Genomic DNA, 17054 nt, shown 5'->3' with positions numbered 1-17054 from the left:
AGCTAAGACAGTTGTTGACCCTGAATAAATAACCTTATTGAAACAGAAGGTGAAGGGCTCCGACAGGCTGACCTTTGGGAACAAAAACAATGGTTCACCATGGATAAGGTGTTCTAATTTACACTTCGTAAAGCACATAAGATAAGGAACATCTGCCCTCGTAAAGATGACAAAGTAAGGAACCCCTGCCATCACACTGTTTTTTATATGGTAAACTTAGAACGCCTAGAGATGAGACATGATTCTGTAATGCTACCAGCAGAGGTGGCAGTAAGAGTTGCAGAGGTCGGCAGAAAAATGACTAGAGATAATTAGCTTGCATCAGCAGAAAACCTTAAAGGAGATACCACTGGAAATGGGTATAAATATTGAACTCTCAAATGGGATAACAGACTCGCTTTAATCGGGCATGGCGATTCTCGGCTTCAGAGGCGGCTCTGTCGTCTCCAATTCTTTGTACCTCGGGGATCAAAGGTATTTGATTTTAGTGGATATCCTGTAGGACACTTTAAGAACTGTAATACTGTAGTGAAGTTAAGATTTAAAAGTAAGATTCTCTGATAATAAGATCATATGTTTTCTCTTTTTGGAACTGTTAATGTTGCAATTGACTCACCAACTATAAATTACATGTCGGTTCTTTAATAAATCTATATATTTTTAGAATTGTCTCACATAAGACTTCTGTATCACAAACTCAATCTATGCACACTCTTTGGTGAGGAGTTGCAGAATTCTGGGGGAGTTTTCCAGACCCTCATAATATCCGGAACGTTACAGTTTAGCTAAACATATTAAAAGCGCTATCTGGAGGACAGTAACATTCTCGGGTTGTTCCTTTCCTTTAGGGAGAGATAGTCCGGACCTTTAGGCCCAATTAAGCGTCTTCAGGATTCGGCTACCTCAAACTTTAGTTGAAAGTGAACATCTGAGAAATACGCCTGATCCGGGGTAGCCCTAAAGGGGCTGGGACTAGTAATTATCCTGTCATTACTACTGGGCATAATTCATTCTATTTAAGTATCAACAGAGCATATTAATTGCTTATATGTTTTTAAAAGCGGAATGAAACTGAATTCAGTTATGGTGGTTCTAAAACTGTTACGGTATAATTCTGTGAATTGGGTATCTGGTTAACTCTCAACATTAACCTTTAGAGACATTGATAGGAAAACAAAAGTAAATTACTAAAAAGCAGACATGGATAAACTCCCGAAAATAGCACTGGCAGAACGTGTGGCATTCATTTCTAGAGGCATAGAATTGAAAATCAGAAAAGTTATGTTAAACTTGCATAGAACCTTGGTTAGACCACACAGAGTACAGGAAACTTTGGTTTATCTGGAGGTTAACTGTCCGGAATGCTCGAGCCACCGGCAAAAATCAAGAGCCGTTTCGTTAGGTTTTTTTTTCTTTTCGTTGCTTTTTTTCCCCACCAGTCAGGCTCTGCAAGGTCTCGCTGAAGCTGTTGCTAAGCTACAGAGACGCTTGCAAGGTACGGCCGACTGTTTAGAAGCTGAAGCAACAGGGTTTGTTGCCAGATACGGAGCTCAAAATCTCCGTATGTTTCAACATTAGCGCTGGTTTGTCCGGCAGTTTTGATGGGACGGCAACAGCTCGGTCCCGTTGGTGCCGGATAGCACAAAGTTTCCTGTACTTTGAACAGTTCTGGTCTCCATATTTGAAAAAAGGATATAGAGGCACTGGAAAGGTACAAAAAAGATTTACTAGAAGGTGCCAAAAAATGTACTAGAAGGATAGGTATAACCTCTCAGTTCTCTTATCATGAAACATTGATCAGGCTGGGGCTCTTTTCTCTAGTAAAGAGAAGACTGAGGGGTGACTTGATAGAGGTCTCCAAGATGATGAAAGGGGTTGATAGGGTGGACGTAGAGAAGATGTTTAAACTTGCGGGCGATACCAGAACTAGGGGCCATAAATATAAGAGAGTCATTAATAAATCTAATAGGAAATTCAGGAGAAACTTTTGTACCCAGAGTTGAGAATGTGGAACTCGCTATCACAGGGAGTAGTTGAGACGAATAGCATAGATAAGCACGTGAGGGAGAAAGGAATAGAAGGATATGTTGATGGGGCGAGATGGAGAGGGGTGGGAGGAGGCTCACGTGGAGCATTAGCATAGACATGGACCTGTTGGGCCAAATGGCCTGTTTCTGTGCTGTAAAAACATTTTAAAACTGGATCTACACATCTTACCTCATGAAAGCTGTTCTGTTCTTCATGCTAATCAGTTTTCGTTAAACATAGAATTTGTCAGCTTTCAAAGCTCTAATAAACTTGGGTGTCTTTCTAATTTCTCCCAGTAAGTGGTCATCATTCTGCACGAACTAATTTAGGGGGAAAAGGTCTCTGGCTCAAAGACTATTTCAACAAAATCTGATAAATAATTTCTTAGCTGTTGGACAAGCTGCACATCACCTGACTGAAAATTCATAACTCCCTATTTTAGTGGAAAAATGCCAATTCAACCATCAATTCCAGGTGCTGCCAGTAATTATTTGTTGTGTAGCTCAGGTTGGCTGTCCACCTTTTTTTTGGGACTACAAACCCACGACCTCCACCGACTAGGACAAGGGCAGCAGGTACATGGGAACACCATCACCTCGAAGCCACGCACCATCCCAACTTAGACGTATATAGCTGTTCCTTCATGGCCACTGGGTCAAAATCCAGAAACTCTACCCAACATTACTGTGGGAGTACCTTCACCACACGGACTACAATGGTTCAAGGCGGCTAACCACCATCTACTCGAGGGCAACTTGGAGTGGGTAATAAATGCTGGCCTTGCTAGCGACACCTGTATCCCCAGAATCAATAAAGAAAACATTTTATTTTCTCCATTTCTTTATAGATTTACGAGAAGATGCACAGACAATCTGCTTCCTGGTATCAGGAGCGGCAATGGTGCAGAATTTGAGTATTCCCTAGGAATCAGTGGACAATCACTAAGTTCTGACTAACTCCAGAATACCTATTTAAATCCTACAATGTACATCCTAGACATGCTTGACCAATTAGTTCTTGATCTCACCAGGTCACCAAACATCATGTTCAATGCATGCTTATGATCCTCAATCTGAAAATGGGAACTCAGCACATAGGACATCACAAACCCACAAGCCGCCATTCCATGACACATAGGCCCAGAAATTCGGGTCTCCACGGGTGAGTACGCACGGGGTACTCACCCGTAGGCCCGATGGAAGTGCCAGTTTCCTGCATGCACTGCGCATGCGCGGGAAACCGGCACTTCCGTTCCTCTGAACAGAGAGGTTCAGAGGTCGAACGCGTGCGCGGAGGAGGCTGCGCGTGCGCAGCAAACTTAGGTTTTTTTTTTATACAGGCTTCTCCGGGAACATAAGCCTGCAGAATTTAGAAATATAAAAAGCAGGCGTAAGGCCTGCTTTTTACAAGGTAAGTGGTGAATTAATTAAAATTAAAACATTTTTTCCACAGGTTTATTATTTTTAAATACTTTAAAGCAAGGCTTTAGCCCCGTTAGAATATAAAATTACTTTTTTCAAAAATTTAAATTATTGTTTGAAATAGTTATTTCATGTATAGTTTATTTAAAAAATGTGATTTAAAAAAAAAAATTATTTGAAGGTTTAGTGCTATTTTGGGGCCATAGTATTTATAAGTCTTGACAGCACTTCCTGTCAGACTTATGAATGGAGCATTCCCTGCTCCGATTGGCTGCCCAAGGCCCACATGATCCCAGGGGACGCATCGAACTAACTGCGCCCCTGGGATACGCAAGCACCGCGCGCCGGCAGCTGGACCAGGCCCCGGATCGGAATTCCACGGGAGCCCACAGCTCAACGGCTGGCGCGCAAGGTTAAGTGCAGATCGGGGGCTTACACCCGCAGGAAGCCCCCGACCCGAATTTCTGGGCCATAATGTTAGTGTTCCTAAGTGTCATGCCACAGTACCAACCAATGTTTTAATTTTATCCACCCATGCACAAAATGTATGATCAATGGAATTAGAAAATATGAACCAACAAAAAACAAAGGCAAATGGGAGAGGAAACACATACATAAACGAGAATAGCAAGACTGGATAACAGACAAGCAGTCCGACAACACAGAGGCAGTGGAGGGATTGATAGATGTCCTAGAGAGGTACAGCTGGGTGTAATCAGATTAGATTCGGAAACTGACCTCATGTCTACAGATGATGTAATCAAGTATGTAGATAAAGAAGGGGAAGGGACAGAGGGTGAATCCTTGGGGGATTCCAGGAGATGATGATGGAAAAGTGGCAAGAGAAGTCTGCAAGTGCAGTACTTTTACATTTACTTCTTTTGTTTTGGTAAATAATAATTGGATAGGTGTCATGGAAATTTCTCATTGAGGGAGGGATTACCCCAAGTTTGAGAATCTTGTATTGAACAGAAATCCATATCATGATTGGTATTAGTGAAATCTAGTTAGGTTATACATTCTCTTGACCCAATTGCTTACCTGTTCATCTGGTACTTGATCCCCTAGCTTTTGCAAGCCTACTATAGTGTAATAGGCATTCTCCAAATTAGAAAAAGGCTGTTGTAAAGTTTGTGTTAATCTTTCAACGTCAGAATTTGTCAAATAGTGCTTAAGAGTGATGGCCTGAGTAATGGCCAACAGAGCCAAGGTGAACAGAGTCCCTGAATCTGAAACACAAGAGGAAAAATACAGTTTAAGTATCAGGTATAAATGAGATTACACATGCATGTACTCAGTTTACAAAGTATTTTTTCTGTAACGTTCTATAACTTGAAATGATTTATTAACTCTGGGATGTACATTTATCAGTTCACTACAAATAAAAACAGCATACAGGAAACTTTGAGCTATCCAGAAGTTGAATGTCCGGCAACTTTGATCTAACGGCAGAAATCAGCAGCCGTTTTGGTTAGGTGTTTTTTTTTCTCCTAGCATTCTTTTCACAGGCAGGCTCTGGAAAGCGTCTTTGTCGCTTAGCAACAGCTTCAGAGACACTTCCAAGCTACTGGGCCGAGTGTTTACAAGCTGCTGCTGAGCAACAGTGTTTGTGGTCAGACACGGCAGGCTCTAGAAAGCGTCTCTGTATCTTAGCAACAGCTTCAGAGACGCTTCCAAGCCACCGGCCGAGTGTTTACAAGCTGTTGCTGAGCAACAGTGTTTGTGGTCAGATACTGCGATGAAAAGCTCCTATCTGATAACACTGACGCTGGTCTATCCGGAGCTTTTAAAAAAACGGCAGTAGCTCGGTCCCATGGGTGCTGGATAGCACAAAGTTTCCTGTATTATTATAAGGATATATCCAGGACTATGGAGTTGTCTGATCCACAGACGTCAACACTACTCAACAAATAGCAGTGAAGCAGCACAAATTGATGACAAATGTGCACACTCCCCATGATGACACTGAAGACCTCACACTTTTGCTCACTGCTCTATCTACAATAGGGGCTGAATTAAGATACAGTGAAAATAAACAGAACATGTGATTTGCAGTCATAAGCGTCAAATCTGCAACTGACTGATCAGAAACTAAATTCTAAATGTCTTGTGCCACTTACCGGCTATCTGTATATTAACAGAATTTAGAAGAAGAAAACGCACCGACCGACAAGTAAAAGCATCTGGACACAAACTGAAGTTAATTTCAGTAAGTCCCAGGAACAAGTTTTAGCGGCAATCCAGAAAGATGCCGTCATACTCTTCGACCCTACAGTGCTGAATGACTGAAATCATGATTAGAGTCTATCAAATACAGAGGGTTTAAAGGCATCCATGAACCAGAGTTCTCACCATGAAGTCAGGGAGGATCACACTTAAGCCAATGCACATGAATGTATGAGATACTGAATTTGTGATCACAGTTACCAGCACTAGTGAGACATCTGTAGCCACTAGCACATATCAGTTTAAATCTGCCGGTTTTATCAGCAGGATTGTGAAATGTGAATGTTCAAAGCCACTTTCATAGGCAATTCTTTGCTGTAAATGTATTTAATCAGCTCTAGGTAAAGAAAGAATGTGCACGTATATAGTGCCCTAACAGGTCCTCAAGGACATTGCAAAGGAGCTTACAACCAATAAATTACATTTGAAATAGTTATTGTTGTACCCACAGCAAGGCCCCACAAAAAGCAATTTAATGAATGGCCATATAATGTTTTTTGTAGAGCAAAAACAGAAAATGTTGGAAACACACAGCAGGTAAGATGTTTTGGTGGCGATACTTGAGGGAGGAATGCTGGCCAGAACACTGGACAAACTACTTGCTCTTGTTTGAAGTAGTGCCACGGGATCTTTTATGTTCACCTGATCAAGGCAGACAGGAAGAATGAGAGGAAGAGAGTCGGAGAGGTTTAGGGAGGGAATTCCAGAGCTCAGGGCCTTGACAGCTGAAGACATGGCCGCCAATGGTGCAGCGATTAAAATCGGGGATGTTCAAGAGGCCAGAATTGGATTATCGCAGATATCTCAGGGTTGTTGGGCTGGAGGAGGTTATAGAGATAGGGAGGGGCGAGGCCGTGGAGGGATTTGAAAACAAGGATGAGAATTTTAAAATAGAGGCATTACTTAACCGGGAGCCAATGCAGGTCAGCGAGCACAGGTGTGATGGGTGAGCGGGACTTGGTGCGAGTTAGGACATGGGCAGCAGAGTTTTGAATGAGTTTAAGTTTATGGAGACTGAAAGATGGGAGGCTGGCCAGGAGTGTGTTGGAATAGTCAAGGTTAGAAGTAACAAAGGGATGGATGAGGGTTTCAGTAGCAGATGAGCTGAGGCAGGGGCAGAGTCAGGGCAATGCTACGGAGATGGAATAGGCGGTCTTAGGTGAATGCGCAAATATCTCAAGATGTACTTTGAACAATGCAGCAGTCCCTCAATACTGCACTGAAGTGTCAGTCTAGGTTATGTCCTTGGCAGGTGGGCCCTGACCCTCCCAACCTTCTATTTCAGAGGCCAGAGAACTACCAAATTGGCCAAGCTGACACTTATGCAATTCTAATACAAAACACAGTACAACATTTGGAGTTAGCGATTCACTATACTGGAGTTAGTGATTGAAGCAGAGACTATGTCAACATTTAAGAATAGGTTCCGTTAGGTGGTTGAGGGAAAGGGATGTAGGAACAAGGTACGACTACTGCTTGTGTGAGCATGAACACCAACACGGACTGGCTGGGCAGAATGGCCTGTTCCGTGTTGTAATTTTAATGGAACTCTACGTTATTTGTTATGGGAATTAGAAAAATCTGAGATTAGGGACTTCACATCAGTTAGTATAATCTTAAAATTATTTAAACATAAATCCATGATTGGATCTGAACATTGGTGTAAGATTCTACATAGCAACCAGAGAAGGAGGCCATTCGGCCCATCGTGCCTGTACTGGCTATTTGTAACAACTATCCAACTAGTCCCACTTTCCTCCCTCCCTTTCCCATAGCACTGCAGATTTTTCCCTTTCAAGTATATATCCAATTCTCCTTTGAGCATTATTACTGAATCTGCTTCCACCACCCTTTCAGGCAGTGCAGTGCTTTTAACCAACAGTAAAAATAACAACCCTTATACTGCCAGTCACATTTCTGTGATACTCAAATAGTGTTTAGGTATATTCAGTTAGATAAGGGCCACACAATGCCATTCATCAGCTATCATTACATATGTAATAATGACTTCTGTGTTCCACACGTTATCATATAATATTGAATAAACAAATCGTATTGTATTTTGCATATACATATGTATAATAACAACACAAATAAGAGTTACACAAATCTGAATGTATCCGGATACAAAAAAAATTAAGTCACAAATTAAAAAACGAAATATAAATCGCAAGTACTGCTGTAGAATTGACAAGGGCCTATATTTCTCAATGACATCCCTGCCACACAATACAGCGCTCTAAATCAACATAGGTGTATCTAGCATGGTTTGTAAACACATACACTCGTCACAGCTACAGGCTGTATATCGTTGCAGTGCAAGTTCTCCTATTTAAAAGTGCGTCTGTGTGTATAAGGAAACAGATTATTTAATTCCTCAGTACAGTTTTGTAGTATAGCATTTGATGTGAATTCAGTTTTGTGTGCGTGCACATATGGGGGGGTGTGGAGACAGAAGGCATGAGTAGATGTATTTTATGCTGCTCTAAGACAATTTCCCTTTAATATATTTAAGAGAGATAACATTCTTAGGGAAACTCTAATTTGAAGAGAATGCTCAAAGCACATTCTCAACTCGCACTGAACTCTATGCTTCCAGCTGCATAGGACCAAACCAGAAGAAAATGCCTGTATTTTGTTTTAAACAAAAACACTTCTCTACCTATTTATCTAATCTACAGCATACTACATACATTATGCACAGGGCCACTGGTTTATTGTGACTGTCAATTTCCATTTTTATTACACGGGATTCCAGGATTTTTACCAGTGCGAACCCCACAATAGAGCTTGAATTGATAATCTAGGCTGTAGGTTTTTAAATAGCTGTCTACAAGGAGATAGCATGCTTGTAAAGTCTCCAGATTTCTGTCTGTTCTGCGGACAATGTCTCAAGTATTCAGTACTTTTTATACGTTTGTGGATTTACCAGAATGTTATTTCTGTAACTGTATACTAGAATATTTCCTGCAACTATAGCACGGTTTTCCTTTAGGTAGCGGACACTGTCCTTTGGAAATTAAGTGTCTCAAAGTGCAGGGGATCTCCCACACAGTAAAATTTGAAAACAATGAACTAAGCCGACACTCTAGCGCAGTCAAAGGTACCAATCTTTTAACTGACTCCTCGTCTGCTAGTTCAGGTAGAAGTTAAAACATCCCAACGCACTATTCAAAGAAAAAGTGTTTCTCTGGTATTCTAGCCAAAATTCCACAATCAAATTAATACCACATACAAATTGAATGGTTTTTCATTTCATGACCATCTAGGGGGTATTACCAGCATAGAATGGATGCCAGATTTACATAATGGCACGTCAATGCATTGCAAAAAGTGATGTCCGATGTGAAGCAGAGACATTCTGATGTGAAATGCACTATAGAATTGCAAGTATTAACTTAATTTTGCAACAGACAGTACACTTGCTGCAACAAAAACATTTGCAATGTATTTGCTACTTTTAAGTTTTGCATTAGTGATAAAGTTACAGCACAGATTAGATCAGTGATCCATTACTAACTACAATGCTGCATATTCTTCTTGGAGAAAAACACTATACAAGGCAACAATGTGTGTGTTAAAAACAGGTCTGACAGCTCTCAGCATTTACATTTTATTTCCTGGAAGTAATGTATATTTTTCTAGCATCTTTAACATAGCAAAAAAGTCCCAAGACTGGAGGTCAAACTCAAGAAAGAGGGAAATTAGGGCAGGTGGCAGAAAGCACAGCTGCAACAGTTAAGTATTAAAGAGGCTGTGGAAGTTGGGGAGAGTTATGGTGAGGTGAAAGGATTTAGGGAGAGAGTTCCAGAGTGCGGCATCGGCAGCGGCAGGAGGCGGAGCAGCGCAGCAGAGTGACTACAAGAGGCCCCAGAGGCTCAGGTAGGCCTCAGTGCGGCATCGGCAGCGGGTGGAGGCGGAGCAGCGCGGCAGAGCGACTACAAGAAGCCCCAGAGGCTCAGGTAGGCCTCAGTGCGGCATCGGCAGCGGGTGGAGGCGGAGCAGCGCGGCAGAGCGACTACAAAAGGCCCCAGAGGCTCAGGTAGGCCTCACCAATCTCCAATCTCAGGCAAGGAGAGAGGTAAAAAGTATTCAAGGTGTGACGTCACCACAAAACAGGTAGGTGATTGGTTGGAGTATTTCTCTCGTTTTAAAACTTTAAGTCTGTGGTTTATAGTTGTTAAGGTTGCTGTGGTGTACCAAGGACTTTCTGGTGCAGAGTGACTTGGTAAACCATTTAACTGGTTTAACTAGAGGGATTGATTTAATTTAAATCCAATTAATTAAAGGGGATACTAGCATCTAAAATCGGGCAGAGGGTGTCCATAACTAACAATAAAAAAATTAATTAATTACATAGAATGGAGCAGGTGATGTGTTACTGTTGCGAGATGTGGGAGCCGGTGAACCCCATTGAGGCTCACGGTGATTACGTCTGTGACAAGTGTCTGCTGCTACAGGAACTCCAGCTCCGTGTTGATGAGCTGGAGTCTGAGCTTCAGACACTGCGACACATCAGGGAGGGGGAGAAGTACCTGGACTCTGTATCAGGAGGTGGTCACACCTATGAAGTTAAGTAATTCAGATGTAGCCCATGGTCAAGGACAGGACGGTGTGACTACGAGTGAGGCAGGTACGGGGATCCAGGAGGTAGAGCTGGAGGAGCCTCAGCCCTTGCTCTTGACCAACAGGTTCGAGGTTCTTACTCCCTGTGGGGACAGGAGCAGGGACTGCAGGGAGGATGAGCAACCTGGCAACAGCACCGTGGAACGGGGGGCCATTCAAGAGGGGGGAGTAAATAGAAATGTTGTAGTGGTAGGGGATAGTATTATTAGGGGGATAGATAGAGTTCTCTGCAGCCGAGAGCGAGAGTCCCGAAGGCTGTGTTGCCTACCCGGTGCCAGGGTTAAGGACATCTCCTCTGGGCTGGAAAGAAACTTGCAGTGGGAGGGGGTGGATCCAGTTGTCGTGGTCCATGTTGGTACAAACGACGTAGCTAGGACTAGGAAGCCGGTTCTGTTAAAGGAGTATGAGCAGCTAGAGGTCAAATTAAAAAATAGAACCTCAAGGGTAATAAAATTACCTGAGCCACGAGCGAATTTGGCTAGGACAAATAAAATTAGAGCGTTAAATGCGTGGCTCAAAGACTGGTGTGGGAGAAATGGGTTTTGCTTCCTGGGACACTGGCACCAGTACTGGGGCAGGAGGGAGCTGTTCCGTTGGGACGGGCTTCACTTGGCCAGTGCTGGGACTAGAGTCCTGGCGGATCATATAACTAGGGCTGTAGAGAGGGCTTTAAACTAACTAGTGGGGGGGAGGTTCCTAGAGAGCAAATAATAAAAATGACAACAGAGAAGGTCATAGGCTTAGGTAGCAGTGGGGAAATTAAAAACCAGAGCATGTCAGGAAGGGGCAGAAGGTATGGAGTAAAAGGTAAAGTAATAAAAAGGGCAAAAGCAGGAACTAAGTGTCACAAAACATCTTTGAAAGTTCTCTATCTGAATGCACGTAGCATTCGTAACAAAATAGACGAGTTAATGGCACAAATAACTACATATGGGTATGATCTTGTGGCCATTACAGAAACATGGCTGCAGGGTGACAATGCCTGGGAATTAAACATACCAGGTTATTTAACAATCAGGAAGGACAGGCAGGAAGGAAGGGGAAGTGGGGTGGCTATGTTAATAAAGGAAGGAATTACTGTAATACAGAGAAATGATATTGGGTCAAAAGATCAGGATAATGAAACAGTTTGGGTGGAGGTAAGGAATAATAAGGGGAAAAAAACACTAGTGGGCGTAGTCTATAGGCCTCCGAACAGTTGCAACTCTGTTGGACGGAGTATCAATCAGGAAATAGTTGAGGCTTCTAATAAGGGAACATCTATAATTATGGGGGATTTTAACTATCATATTAATTGGGCAAATCAAATTGGGCAGGGCTGCCTTGAGGACGAGTTCATTGAGTGTATTAGGGATGGGTTTCTTGAGCAGTATGCAACTGAACCGACCAGGGGGCAAGCAACCTTAGATCTGGTCCTGTGTAACGAGACAGGATTAATTAAAAATGTCCTAGTAAAGGATCCCCTTGGAATGAGTGACCATAACATGGTTGAATTCCATATTCAATTAGAGGGTGAGAAGGTTGGATCTCAAACAAGCATGCTAAGCTTGAATAAAGGAGACTATGAAGGTATGAGAGCGGAATTGAGTAGAGTGGATTGGGAAAATAGATTAATAAAGGGTAAGACGATACATGATCAGTGGTGTACATTTAAGGAGTTATTTAACAACTTCCACTGAAAAAAGGGTGTAAAAGAAAAGACAGCCATCCGTGGCTAAGTAAAGAAATTAAGGATAGTATTCGACTAAAAACAAGGGCATATAAGGTAGCCAAATCTAGTGGGAGGATAGAGGATTGGGAAAACTTTAAAAGACAGCAAAAAACAAAAAGATTGATTAAGAAAGGGAAGATAGATTATGAAAGTAAATTAGCAAAAAATATAAAAACAGATAGTAAGAGTTTTTATAGTTATATAAAAAGAAAAAGGGTGGCTAAAGTAAATGTTGGTCCCTTAGAGGATGAGACCGGGAAATTAATGGTGGGAAATATGGAGATGGCAAAAACACAATGAATATTTTGTATCAGTCTTTACAGTAGAAGACACTAAGAATATCCCAACACTGGACAAACAGGGGGCTATAGGGGGGGGGAGGAGCTAAACACGATCAAAATCACTAAGGAAGTGGTACTCAGTAAAATAATGGGACTCAAGGCGGATAAATCACCTGGACCTGATGGCTTACATCCTAGGGTCTTGAGGGAAGTGGCAGTAGGGATTGTGGATGCATTGGTAATAATTTTCCAAAACTCCCTGGACTCAGCAAAGGTCCCGGCAGACTGGAAAACTGCTAATGTAACGCCCTTATTTAAAAAGGGCAGTAGACAGAAGGCTGGAAACTATAGACCGGTTAGCCTAACATCTGTGGTAGGTAAAATATTGGAGTCCATTATTAAGGAGACAGTAACAGGACATTTGGATAATCATAATTTAATAGGACAATGTCAGCATGATTTTATGAAGGGGAAGTCATGTTTGACAAATTTGCTGGAGTTCTTTGAGGAAGTAACATATAGGGTGGATAAAGGGGAACCAGTGGACGTAGTGTATTTAGACTTCCAAAAGGCATTTGACAAGGTGCCACACAAAAGATTATTGCTTAAGATAAAAAATCACTGGATTGGGGGGTAATATTCTGGCATTGGCTATCTAACAGAAGGCAGAGAGTTGGGATAAATGGTTCATTCTCGGACTGGCAATCAGTAACTAGTGGTGTTCCACAGGGGTCAGTGCTGGGTCCCCAACTCTTTACAATCTATATTAACGATTTGGAGGAGGGGACCGAGTGTAACATATCAAAGTTTGCAGATGATACTAAGATGGGAGGGAAAGTAGTGAGTGAGGAGGACATAAAAAACCTGCAAGGGGACATAGACAGGCTAAGTAAGTGGGCAGAGATTTGGCAGATGGAATACAATACTGGAAAGTGTGAGGTTATGCACTTTGGCAGGAAAAATCGTAGAGCAAGTTATTATCTTAATGGCAAGAAACTGGAAAGTACTGAAGTACAAAGGGATCTGGGGGTCCTGGTGCACAAAACTCAAAAGGTTAGTATGCAGGTGCAGCAAGTGATTAAGAAGGCCAATGGAATGTTGGCTTTCATTGCTAGGGGGATAGAATATAAAAATAGGGAGGTATTGCTTCAGTTGTACAAGGTATTGGTGAGACCGCACCTGGAATACTGCGTACAGTTTTGGTGTCCATACTTAAGAAAGGACATACTTGCTCTCGAGTCAGTACAAAGAAGGTTCACTCGGTTAATCCCGGGGATGAGGGGCTGGACATATGAGGAGAGGTTGAGTAGATTGGGACTCTACTCATTGGAGTTCAGAAGAATGAGAGGCGATCTTATTGAAACATATAAGATTGTGAAGGGGTTGGATCGGGTGGATGCGGGGAGGATGTTCCCGATGATGGGTGAAACTAGAACTAGGGGGCATAGTCTTAGAATAAGGGGCTGCTCTTTCAAAACTGAGATGAGGAGGAACTACTTCACTCAGAGGGTGGTAGGTCCATGGAATATGCTGCCCCAAAAAGCTGCAGAAGCTACATCATTACATAAATTTAAAACAGAAATAGACAGTTTCCTAGAAGTAAAGGGAATAAAGGGTTACGGGGAGCAGGCAGGAATTTGGACATGAGTCTAGGTTCGGATCGGTCATGACCCTGTGTGTATCGGAGCGGGCCCAGGGGCCGTGTAGCCTGATCCTGCTCCTATTTCGTGTGTCTAATTCTGTTAGATTCAGGAGATGGTTCTGTGATAGTAGATTGGCGGTTAGGATCAGATCAGCCATGATCTTATTGAATGGCGGAGCAGGCTCGAGGGGCCGATTGGCCTACTCCTGCTCCTATTTCTTATGTTCTTATGTAGGGGCAATATGGCTAAAGGCTCTGCCACTAATTAGCTAAGGGAAGGGAGAAAACACACAGTAGACCAGAGTCTGAAGAGCAGAGGGTGTGAGCAAGGATTCCGGGTCACAAGATGTTGCAGAGATACTGTGAACTCAGGCCATGGAGGGATATATACACAATGAGGGTTTCCAAGACAGGGAGCCAATGGAGATTGGCAAGGACTAGTATGATAGGTGAGTGAGCATTTGTGCAGGATTGGATGAGGGTGACAGAGTGCGGAATGAGAAGGGGTTTATATATCGGGTGGTGCTCGAGATACTGGTGAGGAGATTGTTGGTAAGCTGAAGCCAGGAGGTGACGTAGGCACAAACAAGGATTTCAGCAACAATGAAAGAGGTAGAATCAGAACCAGACATTCCAGAGGGTGGAAACGGGTGGCTTTGGTAAGACTACTGTAATAAGGTTTGACTCTCAATTCAGGATCCAACAGGGCACTGAGGCTGTGTGTCATCAGGTTGAGCATCAGAAAGCTGGAATAGAATCAGGGGCTTTAGTGCATAGTTTCTAGCTCTGGTATTGCCAGTATCGAGTGACAAAAAGTTCTGGCTCAACTATGACAATGTCAGACAAACAGTTAAGTGAGCACAACTGCGGTGGTGGAAATCATCAGTATAGTTATGGATAATGTCAATGACCTGTAACATACATGAGGAATAGAAGGTGGCTGAGGTTTGGAACTTTGTTGCACACGCATAGTATGCATGTGAAAGAGAAGGCATTGCAGATGTATTGGCTGTGTTGCAACAGATAGACCATGGAGGGGAGAGTCAGTTTTGGAGGATAATGTGGTCCATCATATCAAAAATCGAGAGATGGAGAGTTAATGCACCACAATACAGTGACACAGAATAGTCAGCTTTGGCCAGCATGGTTTTAATGCTGTAAGCAGGACATTAAATAGATTTCAACATAGTGGGAAAGTTAGACATGGAATTGATGGAGACAACACATTCCATAAGGTTAGAGATGGGGGAGTAGTTAGAGTTCTGAGGAGTCAATGGGAGGCTTAAGGAGCAGAGTAATTACAGTTTGAAAAGGGCACACGAGGAAACACTACCTGAGAGAGAAGAATCAATGAGGTCGGTAAACATTGGACTAAGAAAATAGCTGAATGGGTGGGGGCTGCACTGGGAAAGGGCAAAAGGAACAACAGGTGGATCTCATGGAGGGAATGAGACTGGTGAGTGCTTTTAAAAAAATGTTCATTCCTGGGATGTGGGTGTTGCTGGCAAGGCCAGCATTTATTGCCCATGAGAAGGTGGTGAGCCGCCTTCTTGAACCGCTGCAGTCTGCGTGGTGAAGGTACTCCCAACAGTGCTACAGTAAGGATATTGGAGAAGCTGGTAAAGTGTTGTACGATCAGAATTGGGGGGGTGGTGCTCAGGAAGGGCTTGGGAGCTAAGGCTACTGTATGGATAACCTCAATGCTGAAGACACACAAACACGTGTGCTCCTCACAACTGAAGAGGTGAGGGCGGAAGAGGTGGCCCTTCAATCACTGTGCACCAGAATTACCAACAAGCTCGCCATTATAACCTGGCCTGGTGTTAAAAGGAGCAGCAGCAGCACCACCTGCTTTTCCTGTCTGTAGCTGGGCGAGATTAGAAGCTGCTTTTTTTTTGGGTGGGGAAGGTTTGGCCTCTGCCCTCAATGTCCAGGGCACAAATAAGCAGGGTCCGAGTTTAAAGCGGGACCCGGTCTAAACCCACCCACCCCAGCCAAGCCAGCTCCAGAGCGAAGCGACAGGAAGGTTGGGGCCGCCGGGCGGGCCAGCCACGTCCGCACTGGGGTACTCAGCCTCTCGCAGCTCGGCGGCCGGCCTGTCTGTCAGACTCCGGCTCCGGTGCCACGGGGTGGGTGTACAATGTCCCCCGCTCCAAGCCGCTCTCTGAGCCGCCCCCATTACCTGCAGCTCCCATTGTCACCGCGTCTCAGGTCGTCAACCAGCCGGAGGGAGGGCAGCCCCTCCTGTGCACATCCGTTTCCGGGTCAGCGGACCATTCCACTTCAGTTAGAGGGTACAATTAATTTTTTTTTTAAATCCATATTTTCCGCTGTATCGCTCCGAGTTCGTTTATCAGTATAATTTACAATAGATTTGAGTTGCAAAGATGTGTCACAAAAAGCTCTGACGTTTGATTAAGAGGCGACGAGACTGAACCATCCCCCCCCTCCATTCCACAAAGGTGGTAGATGCCCGATAATATGAATCAATATTGTTAAATATATTGAGTTTGAATCTATCGTCGATGCCTGCATGTTTCTCCTCGTCGAAATTAATTTTTGAAATTAAAAAAAATAATAATTTTAATGTTGGGCGGGGCGTGCTGTAGATGTGTTCGAACTCCATTGGCTGCTTCCAGCTGTCAGTCATGTAGCGCGGGAGTCCCAAGTGCCACGAGCACGTGGGAGGCAGCAGAATCTGCTTGGCTTGTTTATCTAAGCAAATCATGCAGTACATCTATTTATTCTTCTGTCTTTGCAAAGAAACTGGAAGAGATTTTATTTTATTGAGTTTATTTTCTTTTGCGTTGCATGAGGGATTACACAAACTAGGTTTTACCCTCCGTAAACCCGAGGTCATCCAAAACTCGGCTGTCTGTGTCCTAACTCGCACCAAGTCCTGTTCACCCCTCACCCCTGTGCTCGCTGACCTACACTGGCTCCCGGTTAAGCAACGTCTCGATTAAAAAAATTCTCATCTTTGTTTTCAAATCCCTCCACGGCCCTGCCCCTCCCTATCTCTCTAATCTCCAGCCCCACAACACCCTCCCCCCACCACCCCCGAGATATCTGCGCTCTAATTCTGGCTTCTTCAGCATTCCCAATTTTAATCGCTCCAT

General features: G+C 43.4%; 1 protein-coding gene across 2 annotated transcripts in view; it reads right to left on the bottom strand.

Moving 5' to 3' along the window:
* Window positions 1-16225, bottom strand: part of rpn2 (ribophorin II) — a 62014-nt gene extending 45789 nt beyond the window's left edge. Inside the window, exons 1-2 of one of the 2 annotated variants that reach the window (XM_086005596.1) lie at window positions 16118-16225; window positions 4491-4678 (exon numbers count right to left, since the gene is read on the bottom strand). In XM_086005596.1, the coding sequence (XP_085861722.1) occupies window positions 4491-4678; window positions 16118-16130 (201 nt within the window). In that variant the 5' untranslated portion in view covers window positions 16131-16225. The remainder of the gene's footprint in view (window positions 1-4490; window positions 4679-16117) is intronic. The other variant, XM_086005597.1, reaches the window with a different exon arrangement.
* Between the last annotated feature and the right edge of the window lie 829 nt (window positions 16226-17054).

Source organism: Somniosus microcephalus, chromosome 13 (assembly GCF_052327205.1).
Source record: "Somniosus microcephalus isolate GS21.2 chromosome 13, FLI_Smic_1.0, whole genome shotgun sequence".
NCBI lineage: Eukaryota > Metazoa > Chordata > Chondrichthyes > Squaliformes > Somniosidae > Somniosus > Somniosus microcephalus.
This window is presented reverse-complemented; position numbering and strand designations above follow the sequence as displayed.